The sequence below is a fragment of the Pecten maximus genome, chromosome 17, assembly GCF_902652985.1.
Source record: "Pecten maximus chromosome 17, xPecMax1.1, whole genome shotgun sequence".
In the NCBI taxonomy this organism is placed as follows: Eukaryota; Metazoa; Mollusca; class Bivalvia; order Pectinida; family Pectinidae; genus Pecten; species Pecten maximus.
Window position 1 is genome coordinate 8511079 of NC_047031.1, and position 17056 is coordinate 8528134.

The 17056-nt window shown below is 34.1% G+C and overlaps 1 protein-coding gene across 1 annotated transcript; it reads left to right on the plus strand.

Moving 5' to 3' along the window:
* Nucleotides 1–10366: 10366 nt before the first annotated feature.
* Nucleotides 10367–16113, plus strand: LOC117316028 (angiopoietin-related protein 7-like). Its single transcript, XM_033870524.1, has 4 exons — nt 10367–10495; nt 11004–11100; nt 11615–11779; nt 13741–16113. Exons 1-4 carry the CDS (start codon nt 10391–10393, stop codon nt 13995–13997), a joined length of 624 nt encoding a protein of 207 aa, XP_033726415.1. The 5' UTR covers nt 10367–10390; the 3' UTR covers nt 13998–16113.
* Nucleotides 16114–17056: the final 943 nt, after the last annotated feature.

Below are 17056 nucleotides of genomic sequence, written 5' to 3' on the forward strand. Positions count from 1 at the left end.
GTAAGGATAATGTCGAAAATCCTATCCAATGCTAGTTTGGTGTCGGGAAAGTTTCGGCCTATATATCCTAAAAACTCGGTGTTTTTTTGTATATCATATTTAGACGTTTAAAGCAAGCCTATGTCAATTTGTGCTATTTTCCGATGTCCCAGGTGAAATTCCGATATCTGCCATCTGAGCTGAGGAAAAATGTTCACCTCCTGTAACACTATCATTTTTTCATGTGCATGCTAATAAAAGTGTTTTACTACATAAGTAATCGTAAGAGTTACCTCCCTTATAACAGAGTCTTCATCTTAAAACAAAACCTTAAAATTCAGAACACCTGATCATGACATATCTCTTGGTTCTCATCAAATTAAACCAATATTCAAATAGTAGGAACATTTCACTACTTGACCCCGCTCCAAATAAAAAGTTTTCGAAATAATTCGAAATATCCTAATTTATGGTTTATGTTTGAGGAGGATTTCCCTGTATTTCAGTGGAACAGGAATCAATACATTGTAAATATTCCTAATCATTAAATAAAAACGTACGTGTTATCGAAATAAAAGCTTCCTATTAATGTCTCCCCAAGTGAAATATTCGTTGGTAGTACTCTACCCTTATATTTATAGTTAATGAAAAACTAATGATAAAAATATCTAGTTAATATAACCTAAAATATTCATCAATATTGAGATGAAAATTGCTGATTTCCAATTTTTAATATTGATGTACATTTTATGTGCATGTTTGACATGATATTGGGAAAAAAATAGACATTAATCAAACAAAGCAAAAATATCTTTAAGTGGTCTATGCCTGTTATAGCAATGTCAATCGGCCCGTGTTTATTTAACATTGATAGAGAATACGAAGTATCATTCAGCCAATGTTTATTGCAATATCAACAGCGAATGCCAGTCTAGTATTTATCTATAAGCCAGTGTTTATAGTAATATTTACAGAGATTGCGAGTATAGCATTAGATCATGAGCCAGTGTTTATTCAAAGAAGTACATAATGCGAGTCTAGTATTTATCTATCAGAAGGTGCTTATTGTATTTTCTACAGAGAGTTCTAGTCTAGTATTTATCTATCAGCCAGTGCTTATTGTAATATTTACAGAGAACGCGACTCTAAGTATTAATCTATCAGCCAGTGTTTATTGTAATATATACAGGGAACACGAGTCTAGTATTTGACTATCAGCCAGTGTTTATTGTAATATTTACAGAGAACGCGAGTCTAGTATTAATCTATAAGCCAGTGTTTATTGTAATATTTACCGAAAATGCGAGTCTAGTATTTATCTATAAGCCAGTGTTTTCATTGTATTTTTTAAAGGGAATGTCAGTCTAGTATCTATCTTTCATCCAGTGTTTATTGCAATGTTTACAGAGAACGCAAGTCTACACAGGCAAAAGTGCCACACATGTGCCACATGCGTAGCATTTTTCATGCGATTTTCACACGATTTTCATGCGTATATCATATGATTTTCCACACGCATGATTTTCGCATGAAAAGTTCATGTCATCCACATGCGATTATCATGCGATTTACATGTCTACTTGACACGCATGAGAATCGCATGTTTTGTTGCTACATGCGAGATACATGTGAAATTTACATGCGTGTATCACATTAAAGATTTTAAGCATCAGAATCATGCGTAAACAAATATTTTGTTGTTTTTCATTCATTTTTATTTTCTATTTTCATTTATTTTCATTCTTTCAGCACTTACAGTCTATTCTAATGCTTATGTGGGTTTTTTTTATCACTTTTCATATAAATGAGGACTGATTTTCAAGTGAGATCTTTTAATTGTTTTAAATTTCACATTAACCAGAAAAAAATGAACAATATATACTATTTGAACAAATTCTTTTAAACTTGAAAACAAATTTCAAGACTTATACATAACTTCACTCAAATGGTATAGATTAAGAAACATGAATACATATATACAGTACTGTACATATGTATTTCTTTTTCTAAATAAATTCAAATAATCAAGATTACCAGGTCAATATAGTAGAACATTTCTGGTATACACCAATGTAAATTTGACTAAGTTAGACTAAAGAAGCCATGAATGCATAATGATACCATTTTTTTAATTAACAGTAGCTATATAATTGCTCTTGTTGCTCATGCTTATTTCTATTGTTTGTCACAAATGTCCTCATGTTACACATGTGTCTGAGTGTATCTATAAAAATCTTGAAATCTTGTTAAATGAAGGTGTTTACATCTTTTATTATAAATTGACAATCGACACTTAATGATCATAAAGACATTGACAAAATATGCACATAAATCAGTTAACATATATTTTGATATAGGCCTAAAATTATGCAAAGTACATTTAAATATCATCGGCTGTTTCATTTGATAAATATTACGGCAGTAACCATGATCCATAGCCAGGCTGCACATATATTGAGACAAATATCGCGAAAACCACTAGAAACGGATACCTGCATCACGTCCACGCACTGTATCTGGTGCAGGGCAGAGCGCACCACTAGATATGAAAACAATTTGGTGTCGCTAAGAATTTGGTGCAAATACAATAAAATCGGGTGTGACATAACACCTAGCTTACATATATAGATAAATGAGATATTTATTTACCTCAGAACACATATTTAGTCCCATCTAGGTGTTTTAATTCGTCCGCATAGACCCTCGCTTTCGCTAGTGAAAATTTCATACTTGACTCGACGCCATATTGCTACCGGCGGGGCGGCCTAATTACCCTAATCAGTACCCGATGGAGCGAAAAGAAAAAAATACAATGTCAACATTTATTTTCATATATTTTACCGCTTATAATTAATAGATAGTAATTTTTTGAATTGAATAACAGGTTTTGGGAAATAATATGCTCAGTTTCATTAATTTAAACTAAGTAAGAAGAAACACAATAAATGATATGTGGTCTTTTCGATCCATTGCGTTTGGATTCGGGTGGTTAGTCGTACTGTCACTTACAAAGCGGAAAACCAAATTGGACAGAATCAGAATTACAATCGCTAGCGCAGTCCGTGGCAGAGAACATATCTGTGATTCACGGCGAATCCTTTTCCCTTCACGTAACCAACGAGGCGGACAAAGATAACAGATAGGTAAGTGAAATTCGTTTGTGTGTTGTTTTTTTCAGTAGGGTCTTCTCCGGATGTTACGTCGCCAGTGACGTCACCAAGTTTGTTGCTGCGCCTGTCTCATTGAAGTTCTGTGTTGTATTTTACTGTCACTGCCAGTATTTCTTACAATATCTGAATATCAGAGACGATATTCCAAGATATGGATGTTTTGTCATGATTGTATGTTGCTTTGCACAAGCACGCGTGCAAAAAATAATCAACCCAGCGTTCAGAATGTCAAGCAAAGTCCCGTAGCCTCGAGCTCATCGGCAGTACCAGTACCGCTGACTGTAACTTGTAAGTAAACTTGTTTGTTGACATTGATGTAAACAGGCGGCGCTAAATATGCACGAAGAACAGATCCCGTTTATTTTATATTTACGATTTACGTGCGTGCTCTTTTCTGCTTAACCACGCATGTAAATTTCATATGATTTTCATGCGTTTTACGCATGTGGCACATGTGTGGCACTTTTGCCTGTGTATTGTTTACATATCAGCCATTGTTTATTTTGTTGTTTACATATAATGCGACTATACTATCTATCTATCTGCCGGTATCTATTGTAATATTTACAGAACTCAATAGTCTGGTGTCTGTCGTCTAATAGCCCCAAATCATTGCAATGTTTACAGGCAATAAGTATTTGATAATGATTTGGAATTATATATCTCTTTATCATAGCAACTTCGCCATCTCAAGCCGGTAAACAAATCATGTACCGTGGCTTCTTAGCCTTACGCAACCTTCCATAATCTTCCTTCACTTTCTAGGGATCATGCAGCCGCATATACCATTGCGTTTCATCTAAACTAAGCCCACCACCTACTCACTTAAAGCTGAGTCAATTTGAACGCAATAGAGTACAGTGTCTTGTTCAAGGGTACAACACAGCGCCCTTGGCGGGACTCGAACTAGAGACCCTTTGGTAAGGTGGCCCCGCGTTCCATCACTAGATTAGTTACTGAAGCCATTATCTGTCCAGTCGTTCATTTCTATTGTAATAACAATAATTAAAAAACAAAAACAAAAACAACAAAAGAAAAACAAACAATTATAAACAAAATGTTTTAACAATATCATACCACACTTAAGTGTTTGAATGTAGTTCGGTGTCACTGACAACGACATTAACACCTAAGTAACAGGTTATCTACAAAATAAGAATATCAAATAAACTTTGCTCTGTATCACTATAATGATTTATCAAAAGGACCAATTCTTCCAGGCTATTGGCTAATAAGACGAAACAAACGGAAATGTATTTCTTTAAAAAATGCAGAAACTAAAAATGAAATGATTAACTTATGATTTTATTATCAAGGAATAACTACAACGTAGATGGGGATTTATGTAATAACAAAGCATGGATACATTATATAACCGTAAAATTCCACTGTTCTGTTGCACTTGTGAGCAATTTGTTAGCGTGTACAATTCATTTTAGTATGTTTAAATCATGCTGTAGTGGCCGCTGACGCTTTTCAGGTTTACGTCAGTGTTTCATAAAAATTCCCCAAACATCAAAGAATATATACTATTGTTTTCAAAGTTCAATGATTTAAGACGTTCAATTAGTGCATGCCCAAAGATACACATCATATTAACACAATTTAAAGTTTAGCACTGGAAACAGCCAAATTTTTCTTTCGAAATAATTGTCCGTGTTTATTGCATTATTTAACGTCAGAAACAGTGAATATTTAACGTTTTAAGATATACAATCGATATGTCGTGTTGATACGATGTAAGGTCTGCCTAAAAAAGTCAGTATTTATTAATTTCTTCTACGATATATAGCCCAGATGAAATGAATTCGGTCAGTGACTATAAAGTATATAGTATATATATTTATAGTCCTATTAAAGGAAAGAGGAGCTATCTCGATTTGTGATTGTTTTGAGAAAACGCCAATTGAATCATTATGGCCAGCACTTGAAAACAGAATATGTTTCAATTTTTGATCAATAGTTATTCTATAGATCCATGCGCTAGTCAATATAAAATGCGAAGGTAGAACATATATTTGAATTGAACATATCTATCAGGGTCATTTATGCGATAGAACCTTGGTGCACAGCTACTTTGAAGCAAGTTAGCTTAAAGTTAAAGCAACTAGGTGCCTTCTTGTGATGTAGAACCTTGTATCATTGTCGAAGTCACAATCAGTCACTGATAGTACGACTGATCTAACCTTAAATAAAGAAATGCGGTGTAGATTGAAGATGTATAATATGTAATCTGCTTTGTAAAACTTGATATGATTTCTTGTTTTGTGCGAGTACGTACATATTGGACGGGATCATTAGGGTATTGCGTTGTCCGTCCACCACTTTACCATTTACTTTTGTTTGTGCAGTTTTATTACCTATTTATGTATTCTTTATCATCGTGGTATGAAGTTTTGTTTCCAAAAATTGAATTTAAATTTTACTTTTTTTGCAACTACTCATTGTTTATCTCAGTACTTAAATTGTATCCAGAGATCGTCTTCATTTTTTCAGCCAACCTCTTTCAAACTTGTTAGGCTTATTATTATTATATGTAATTGTGTTACCTTGAATGACATTTTGATTCGACTACAATTACAAAAATATTGCATTTTTTAGTATTTGAATCTTGTTTGGATACCTGCTCCCACATTTTTTATCCGATCTCCTAAAAACTTCATAGGATTAATAATTGTGATATGAATTTGAATTTTTCTGAACGGCAATTGTATTAAAATATTGTTGCAAACATCATTACCCTTTGTTAATATCTTAAGCACAGAAACTATATCATATTTGCTTTTTTCCGGTCACTTTGGAAATCCCTCCTTATGCTATATGTTAAAAGCATCTATATTTATTTTGTGACTGTCTATTGAACTTCGTTGACTAGTCGTTTCAGTAAATATATCCGCTTTTATAATTTTAAACAAATATATATGTTAAGTTCTTTGATTTTATTTAAGAGCGTGATAATGAAACGTCTAGCCTTTATATTTATAAATATATACAACAATGTCACCATCATCATTGATTAACGTATCACAAAGATATATTTCAGCTGGATTGTTCAATAAGTGTAAATTCCAATTATTTGAAAGATTTGACTCGATATATTCGTCAATTCGGCATTATAATGATAGCAAACACCATTATCCTTTTCAAATAAGTTACTTAGCTCAGCAAATACATGTAATAGTCTAGATTACATAAATCAATAACCAACTTAAACATCAACGACCCAAATTACACATTATTCTGGAAATGTATTGTAGGATAAGTATACCTATTGTATTGTTAATTTAGAGGACGGTTGATTGTCATAACCATATATTGATTCTACTCGTGTATGTATGTATTTTGACTACGATAGCGCTACATAGAATATGCCCGTTGCCTAATATTACATCAAACATATCGTTAAACACCGCAACAAGAAAATAAACATCGGAACTTCAGCGAATGTTTTAAAATAGCTGTACGCTTAAGTAATTTGTTGTTAGCCTACCTTGGGGAAATATGCAACCAAATCCGAAATACTCAGTTGGGTTTAAGACAAATACTCACTTAACGTAATCTTTTTTTATCATTGGGTAACAGGAAGAAAACGCTAAAATTGCGTTAATCAGTCCATTCATAAAAGGCGCTATCTAGTTGACGTTTCGGAACGTCACAAAAAGACGACTTCAAAATTATGTTACTGATTCCCGTGCTTATGAATCCGTTGGGCATTTTCTCACTGCGTATACGCTAATTTATACGCAGTCAGAATTTTACGTTTTCTTGCCCTAATTATAACACCAGCACTAAAAAACCATAATTCGTGCGACATAGTAAACAACATAAAAACAATATATTAATGATAAATAGTTAAAATTGTTGTTAGGTTAGTTATGGGGAGAGAGTGGAAAGGGAAAGGATGTTTGTGTTGTTTGTATTTGTTTCTTGTTGTTTATTTTTTTATTAAACAATTTAGCTACGCCATAATTTTTTTTTGTTTTTTTTTGTTTTTGTTTTTTTTAAATCTTTAGCTCCTTAACCAAATCATACACTATACGCACGCTTATTGATATATACTGTGGTTTAATTTTTTGACATACGACATATAATTACACAAATAAATGTTTGTTTCAATTTTTTGTCTCGTGATGTATAATGTTAAGCCCTTACCGCGCTTAAATAGTGTTGTATTATAAAACTATATCAAATCGAGAAAAATAACTCTGGTTCAGGCTATCGCGAGGACGTTTAATTTACCAACTTAAAAAGGTAGCTCTGAAGATAAAAGAAATTATTTTCCATACACAATCGTTTTTGGAAAGGTTAATATTTCATATTCTCACATACTTCACAGGGTGATCCCAAGAGTATTTTGGATGGGATAAATAGTTCTCTTACCAATGGCAGTGATATCGACATGTTTTCTAGCGTAAAATTGTCTTATCTTGAAACAAACTTTACGTGCTCTTTGCGCGTTTTCGACAATTGTATTGCATCGCGGCAACAATAAAATGACGTCACGGCAATAACACAATGACCTAACTTCGAGAATTTGATCGCTTCACGTCAACTGTGTCTTCATTGATGCAATGTCAAACCAGTCCGTTAGTAAACTTCTTTTTTACCCCGTTTCTGATTAACATGTTGTACACAAACAAATGAAAAAGGTCAACTAAAGTGTTTTCGTGCACATTGGGATACAAATAATCAGATTCACGTATATTATAAACACGTTTCTGAAGCTCCCTTCCATAACCTTCTTCCATTGCCCTATCAATCACGAGCCTGCTTCAGCAAATTAGAAAAATATGATCAATCCTTCTAGAAAGTTAAATAAGTATAGTATCTTTTAACCAAAATATACACACCTATCATTTCATTGGGAATAACGCGTTAGTATGTCTTTAAATATATCGTAAATTGATGGCACAGAAAATCGGTGACTAGAATGGGTATGTTAGAAGTAAAGCCAGTCAGAATATAGTATTGATTACTGGAGAGATGGAAAGGGAAGATCAAACAAAGGTTTAGGCTTTAGGTTTAGGCGAGCGGAAAGATCATACGGCAGTTTAGGTTCGTACTGCGAGGTGAAAATCAGAGAGGAGAAAATTAGAGAGGAGAAAAAATCTGACGGCAGTATAGGTTTGTGGCAAGAGGAGAAAATCAGACAGGAGAAAATCATACGGCATGGTAGGTTTGTACCGAGAGGTGAAAATCAGAGGAGACAATCAGACGGCAGTGTAGGTTTGTGACAAGAGGAGAAAATCAGACGGCAGTGTAGGTTTGTGACGAGAGGGGAACATCAGACGGCAGTGTAGGTTTGTGACGAGAGGAGAAATTAATACGGTTGTGAAGGTTCGTGACGAAAGGAGTAAAGCATTGGATTGTGAAGGCAGTGTAGATTGGTGCGGAGAGAAATAATTCATAAAACGATTTATTTTCATGTTCCTGTCCTCGTCGATGTGCACAAAAAAAGGATTGTACAATAGTAACATAATTTTTTCCCGACGTAAAGTCGATTGCTTAGATATATTTTTTGAAAGAATCACTCGTTGATATTATGTTATTCGTGAGTTTCTTGCTTTGGATAATTTTCTTTCTGCATATCCCCGGTCATTCGACATCTTCTTTCACACGGATCCTTCGAGCCTCTCTTGTGGATTACGATAACGACACCCTCTTCACTTACGATAATATCACGCGCCATGTAGACTGCGCAAAGGTTTGCATCTCAAACTGTTTGTCCTTCATCTATAATCCCAAGACAAAGGAGTGCAGGACTTTTCCCAGGAGGTTCTGTAGAGATGACACTGTGTCAAACTTACCAACTGCTACCTGTATGCTATTTGTCAAAGTGGAAAACGAATATAGTAAGTAGTGTCTATTTATGTTCAAATTTTGATTTAACATGTCTTTTCATGTGATACCATGATATATGTAATGACACTTCGTTTTGAGCTGCGAGAAGAAAGGGTAATAAACTGACTTAATTCTCCAAATTCTTAGTAGATCTTCAAAGAAAAATATTATTTGATAGATTATGATCCTGGTTAAAATACTACCTGTTAATTCCTGACGCCAAGTGATAAGGTGATACACAGTGGGTTCAAACTGTGCTATTCTGTTTTAAGGGCATTCCGTCGTTGAAATGTGTTCAGCTATAAAAACAAAAGTAAACGGGAATCTTGTATTTTGCTCAATTAGAAAAACAGTTTCCGAATTTTCTGTACAAATATGATATTTATTCCATCACAATTAATCATAAATATATGTTCTTTTATTCATCATTCGTATAAACTACTGTACACCACACAACTGGTGTTCGAAAGAAGGTAATACAATTCAATTGGTCGTGGTCATATTTAAGAGATGTTTCAACAATAAAAGCAAATTCCATATAAAGATACAAATGTTGAGATAAATTTTTATTGGATAAGAACGAGTAATATAATCAAATATTTACTCCCTGTCGTTCTAAATGCGATGTAAACGACACCTTCATGACTGGTTAATACTAGATTCCTTTTCAACATTTCAATTTTATTTCATTTGATATACGTAATGTTGTTATAATACGTTCACAACGCACAGCCAACCAACGGACCATAGTGTTCTGTTTTAATAATTTAAAGGTGACAATGCATAACTTTATTAACGCTGTACGTGGCCTTGATCAGTATAAGAAGAAAACGACCATTATTCTTTGTTATTGATAAATTTCCGAAAATTCTTCTTTAACCTTTCTCAATCGTCATATGTTGGTTATTCCATTACCAAGTTATTTAGTGATTAAGAACAAGAGGGGAAAACAGGAAAAATAAGAGCAAACAAAGTTTTTTTTATTAGTATTATTTGTACTAGTACAGATAATGGCTTTCATAGCGGAATATAAAACCTTAAAACCACGACCACCCTGCTACTGTATGACATGAAATGTTTTTCGTGTATAACTTCTCAATGTGTTCGTGGTTGTAAGAAAACAATTTGAAAGCCCTAAAAAGAACTTATGAAAATCAAATAATATACATTGTTATGGACACTGTAAATTGATGTTGATCTTTCCTGACTGGATGAGCGAATCCATACGGTCTACTAAACATGCATCAGATCTATTAAACGTGACCATGATTATTAAAGCGATTTCATTTAAATATGCTACTAAAGATATATCAAACTAGAAATATAATGAAATAACAGATTTATTATAGTTTCTGACTTCTTGCCTGCAGCACCCTGCCAATCCCGCCGATTGTACCGAAATGGATCCAGATGTCTTCTGCTCTGGTGTTTACCTAATTACGCCTTCACAGGGAGTCAGCTTCAAAATGTACTGCGACATGGATATAGCCAACGGCCCGTGGACGGTAGGTCACTAAGGTTGTTTTTACGACCTAGTAAATTGTCATGAAAGTAATTTCATCTTTATCGCAGAGTTCAGTTTAATACTTTGTAAAGTCCGCGCCTAATGTAGGCAAAAATTTAGCATTATCTTGCGGGGACAAGGGTATTGTAAGCAAATGCATTCGGCGGAGACGTAGAAAATACGATAAATTTCATAATAAAAAACTTGTTTTCCTTGGGGTTTAAAATCACAGAAAAAATTTCATATTATGGCAAAATGTATAATTATATATAATGCAAACGAGATAGAAGTAGATCAAGCAAGGGCCAATGATAGCAATATTTAGGCATAATTCATTGTTGTTTATCCGAACTGACCAGTGAGTAACTTATGCACATAAGGACATCAACACAATACGGTTTAAATAAGCCCGATATTATGATGTATTACTTTCATACTTTAAAAATCCACCAATTTCCTATATTTTGGTAATTTAACACCAAAAAAAAAATCATTTTGAATCATTTTAGGTGATACAAAACAGACAAAATGGCAGTGAAGAATTCTACCGGCCCTGGGATGACTACCGAAAAGGTTTTGGCAATCTGCTTGGAAACTTCTGGCTTGGTAGGTATCCACCCGGTCGCCGTATAGTTGGGGAAACGAATGAAACATCATTACATTATTAGAAATAATCTCTATATATAAATCTATAATAACCGCGATCGTGCTTAACATTGGTCCAAAAACATTGGCCCAACTATTAAACTATGACCGTACTATAACATTGGCCCAATAATTTAACTATGACCGTACTATAACATTGGCCCAATAATTTAACTATGACCGTACTATAACATTGGCCCAACTATTTAACTGTGACTGTACTATAACATTGGCCCAACTATTTAACTATGACCGTACTATAACATTGGCCCAACTATTTAACTATGACCGTACTATAACATTGGCCCAACTATTTAACTGTGACTGTACTATAACATTGGCCCAACTATTCAACTTTAATCGTACTATAACAAAGGCCCTTTCATTCAATTGTTACTACCCTAACAAATAACGGAGTATGATTTGAATTGGGCAACATTTAATGAACCATAGATTTATATATTTTTTTCAACAGGAAACGAAGCTATCCACTACATCACCGTTTCACCTTCAGTCCTCCGTATTGAATTGGTATCATGGTTAGGTGATGCTAGGCATGCGGAGTATTCAACATTCAGAGTTGAAAACGAGGCAGACAACTACAGACTGACGGTCTCCGGATTCTCTGGGGATGTCCGGTGTATGTATATCGAGATTATTTTTAATTCTTTGAGTCTTGACAAATACATTGCAGTAAATATGTAAATAAATCATCCAATAAATGTATAATTATTAATCAATCAATTAATCAACTAACTAATTAACGAAAAGGGAACATTATTTTTGTAGTTGAGAGCGCCTTGACCTATTTTCAACAGAAAGCTATATATGCAATTGACGATCAAAAAAATGGAAAATACACATGATCAGCTTTTGTATGTCCACGCACTCAATCTACTTCTCAATCGACTACACAAAACATTATCCCAAACCGCAAGACCGATTGTTCACGGATTTCTGGTTAAACATGACGTCATCAAAACATTCAACAAGTATTGCAAGGAAAGCGTATTCGTGATACTTGTTAGAGGAAGATATGAAATTGGGTAATATCAACGAAATTAAAAATCGTACAAATTTGGAAACAGTCGCACGAAGGAGATTAAATGTGTGTCAGTGCCCTAAGATACTACATGTATTTAAGGGCTGTATACGACACCTTGTTAATATCCTAGGTTTTTGTTTAAGAGTCCTTCAGGACACTTTGCTAGGGGCATTAGTAACTATTTGAAAGCCCTTGATGAAACCGTGTTAGTTTTATAAATTACTATTTAAGAGCCATTTAGGACAGTTTGTAATTGACATAACTTACTACTATATCCAACAGCTCCTCAGAACACTTTGTTCGTGGTATAATCTACTATTTAAGGGCTTTTTAGGACAGTTTGTTTGTGACATAAGTTACTACTGTATCTAACAGCCCCCCAGAACACTTTGTCAGTGGTATAAGCTACTATTTGAGAACCCTTAATGAAACCGTGTTAGTGTCCTAAGTAACTATATAACGGCCCATCAGGACACTTTGTTAGTGGTATAAATTACTATTTAAGGGCCCTTTATAACATCGTGTTAGTGTTATAGTTATTATCTATGAGCTCTTCAGGAGACTTTGTTAGTGGCTTAAAGTTACTATTTAAATGCTCTGAAGGATACCGTGTTGACGTACAAAGTTAGTATCTAAGGACCATGTAGGACAACGTGTTATTGACCTTAGCTACTATACAAAAGTCCTATAGGACAGCTTGTTTGTGTCCTTAATTACTATTTAAGGGTCCTAAAGCGCAACGTGTTATTGACCTAAGATGCTATTTAATCGTCATATAGGACACCTTGTGATCTCCTAAGTGCGACTTTTGATCTCCTTAGTGCGACTTTGATCTCGTTATTACGACTTTTGATCTCGTTAGTGCGACTTTTGATCTCCTTAGTACGACTTTTGATCTCGTTAGTGCGACTTTTGATCTCGTTAGTGCGACTTTTGATCTCCTTAGTACGACTTTTGATCTCGTTAGTGCGACTTTTGATCTCGTTAGTGCGACTTTTGATCTCGTTAGAACGACTTTTGATCTCGTTAGTGCGACTTTTGATCTCGTTAGAACGACTTTTGATCTCGTTAGTATGATTTTTGATCTCCTTAGTGCGACTTTGATCTCGTTAGTACGACTTTTGATCTCGTGAGTACGACTTTTGATCTCGTTAGTGCGACTTTTGATCTCGTCTGTGCGAGTTTTGATCTCGTTAGTGCGTTTTTTGATCTCGTTATGCTACTTTTGATATCGTTAGTGCGACTTTTGATCTCGTAAGTACGACTTTTGATCTTGTTAGTGCGACTTTTGATCTCGTTCGTGCGACTTTTGATCTCGTTAGTGTGACTTTTGATCTCGTTATGCGACTTTTGTTCTCGTTAGTTCGACTTTTTATCTCGTTTGTGGGACTTTTGATCTCGTAAGTGCGACATTTGATCTCGTTCGGTCGATTTATTTTATCTCGTTCGGTCGATTTCTTTTATCTCGGTCGTGCGATTTTCTTTTTTTAAACATGGCACGAATAAGCTTCCGTAGATGTGACAACAAATATGTGTTTTATGTTTACACTCGACAGATGATGCTATGGATTTTCATAATGGCATGGCGTTCTCTACTTACGACCGAGACAACGATTTAAATAGTGGAAACTGTGCTGCAGATTATCAGGGCGGATGGTGGTATAGAAGGTGTTACGATGCCAATCTTAACGGCAGGGTATATATAAACGGCAGTGACACCTTCCAGTCCCTGGTCTGGGATTACTTCTACCAGGATGGTCAATACCCGCACATGATGACGACAAGAATGCTTGTCAAACGTTCGCTGCCATAACAGAGAACTATCCTTATGTATCGTGAATGTAGCACATCTATTGTCTGTATAACAAATGACAGGTGCCCTGGATAGGACGTTCGCCACAACGGGAAACGATGAATCCGTATTGTGAATGTTTCATCTATCCTATTCATATCGTAGCTGGACAAAGAGAGCTTTTGCTTGAGAGTATTTCTGACATGAATATATATAATAGTTAGTCTTTATAGTGAAATAGAAAGAGTGCATAAGACAGTTTCTTCTGGTCTCACCACTTAATTCACTTGATACTGGATTGACTTATACGATTCATGTTTCGAAGAAAAATAGCTTTTATTTAAAAAAAAAAAAATTCTTTTGCACGATCATTTTACTTGTATATATATTTTTCAAAACTACTAACATAGTCAGCACGCCACACGAAATGGATCTTAAAGAGCTGAAATAAATATGGTGACCCCATTCATCTTTGACAATAAAATGCATATATGCCTAAAATGTTATATTGAAATATTGTTTGCATCTTACAAAGGATATGATAAAAAAAAACAGAACAAAACAAAAAATCACAGTTATTTTTACTGGTTATAAGCTTGGTCGATTACAGAAGGGATATTGAAAAAAACATGAAATAAAAATTAATGAATGAAAATGATTTTTTTATTTGACAGTTTTAATAGCATGTATATATATACTGAGAAAAAAGTTCGCCTCAAAATTATCTTGAAATAAAAAGATCTTCGTAAAATCTGTATCACAAACGGTATGTGAGTGATGGACATTAATTTAAGTTGTGACAGCTTTACGGCCATATTGGATCTTATTGCTCTTTTTGATAAAAAATTCTCAATCAATTCATGTTATCATTATGAAGACTCTTGTATCACATTAAATGTTATCGACCCCCTTGTTTCATTCGCGTGCACTATCATTTTGAACTTTATGCTTGAAACCTTTACGCAAAAGCTTGTATTTATGGAGTTGTCTATCCCCAGTTTCCTTTCATTTAGTTATAGCCGCTGTTCTTGTTATTAAACAGAATGACCAACATATCACAAACTATAAAACTGAATAATCAAAACCAAGTTATTAAACATATATCTGTTACTGTCAATCCTCTTTGTGATTAACAGAAATGTTCAGTATTGGTTTTTGAACAAAACATAATATGGCAGTGATGAAATGATAGACTTGGTACATTGTATAATCATTTCGACACCTTGGGATAAGTCCCGTATCATAAAAAACACTGTTTTGAATGATATATGATTCATCTTAAATGCATACAATGTATTCGTAATATCCTGCTAATGATATCAGGCTGCTTTATTCCATTGCTCTTTAACTTTGCGCCTATTTGAAACAGAACTATTTTTGTTTAGGCACAGTGACGATGTTTGGTCCAATGATCAAATTATATAATTTTAGCACTTATCATAATATAACAAAACAAATGTATATAAATATATATCAAACAAACAGACAAAACAGCGAAGCAGGTACCGTGAAATTAGCATAGTATCTTTTTATCTAATATACCTTTATTTTGCTAGTTCAATGTTTGATGTTTCTGTTGATAGTAGATAATGCGTCAACCATCAACGATGTGAGTCCGTTATATACTTATAGTGTAACATATTAAATCAATTAAAAATGAAACTCTTTGTATACTGCCTCGTCTTGGCGCAAAACCTATCAACCATGTCACGTGGTGATGTTAAGATGTGTTAAATGTTGATTTGCCTTGCGATTCCGTGGTCACCATCCATGTTACTTTGATAGCCTGTCGTGAAGAGGTATTTTTCCAGCTTTCAAATCATTGACGCGAAGGTTTTTCGATTTTCTACCCAAACTTTCACCATCTTGTATATTCTATTTAAAAGTGCTCAAAATAATTGCTTAGTTTGGTATACATATGTATTAATTTTCTCACATGTAACTAACTATTTTCATTTGATATCATGCTTTTCTTGAAGGCATATAATAAGAATTTTGTCCTTAAAGCTCCCCATTTATCGCTTTATTTCAAACATGGTATTTCGTATGAAAGAAAATACCATATACACTGCCATCCAAAAGTCACGTTACAATTATTACGTAAACTACAGCCAGTTCATCTCTGAAGTCTTTATCACAATGTGTCAGAATTATAATTTCTTAGGATATTTTTGTTTCTTGATTTCAAATGTTCATGTTCATGTGTCAACAATGCATATGTTTTGTTACAACGGAAATCCTCAAAATACAACATTCTAGAAATTTGTGTCAGTAAAAGAACAATATTCATTTTTTAACATTATGGAAAATAGGACCCTCCATTCCCTCTCCCTGCAACTTCAAAGAAGTGAGGTATTTTTCAAATAGTTTGCACTGTCCCTTCCAATTGACTATCTGACGGATATTACAACACCTTTTCTCAAATGTTGTTGTCTAGCCATACAATTTATACGTTCAAAGCGTAACAGAACCTTTGGAGGGCAGTGTTTGTTTTCAGGCCAGATTGGAAACTCCGTCTTATACACATATATCAGTATCATAAGTATTAAGAGTTCAGATGATTCATTCTTTAAGGATAAATCATGGCTAAAATGTAAAATCCAAACAATACTAAACGCAATTTTTAATTTCGAAAACAATATTAATTACATACTTTATATTTGATAACATCTGAGAGCTTATGTAATCTCTGCCATGTTTTTTATTTATAACTTTGTCACTAGCCTTATGGCCTTCCTATCACAATTATATATTTGATTGGAATGTTTGATATGAATAGAATGAACGGATTCAACACATTTGTCTCGATAGTATTATTACTGGGGAATTATAAGGATTGTAAATATGATATCTGTTTTTAAATCAAGATGTATAAAAAATATAACCAAGCAAATAACAGTTTAAGTCATATCAAACAATGCTCACCTTCATCGAAAATAACTCTAGAATGATTGTATTGGATTCGTGAGGCTAAATTTGATAAAGAGGACATTTCCCGGTTGATTGTCACCTGTAGACGTACATGTATACACAGTTTTACTTGTTTCAGTCACAGGTAGGTGAACACAGCAGGTCGATCT

Bases quoted from the DNA above. Each gene is read 5' to 3' on its own strand.
- LOC117316028 (XM_033870524.1), top strand. From the start codon at position 10,391: ATGGATCCAGATGTCTTCTGCTCTGGTGTTTACCTAATTACGCCTTCA. The intron at 10,496-11,003 runs GTAGGTCACTAA...GAATCATTTTAG, and splicing joins TAGCCAACGGCCCGTGGACG to GTGATACAAAACAGACAAAA. The intron at 11,101-11,614 runs GTAGGTATCCAC...TTTTTTCAACAG, and splicing joins GCTTGGAAACTTCTGGCTTG to GAAACGAAGCTATCCACTAC.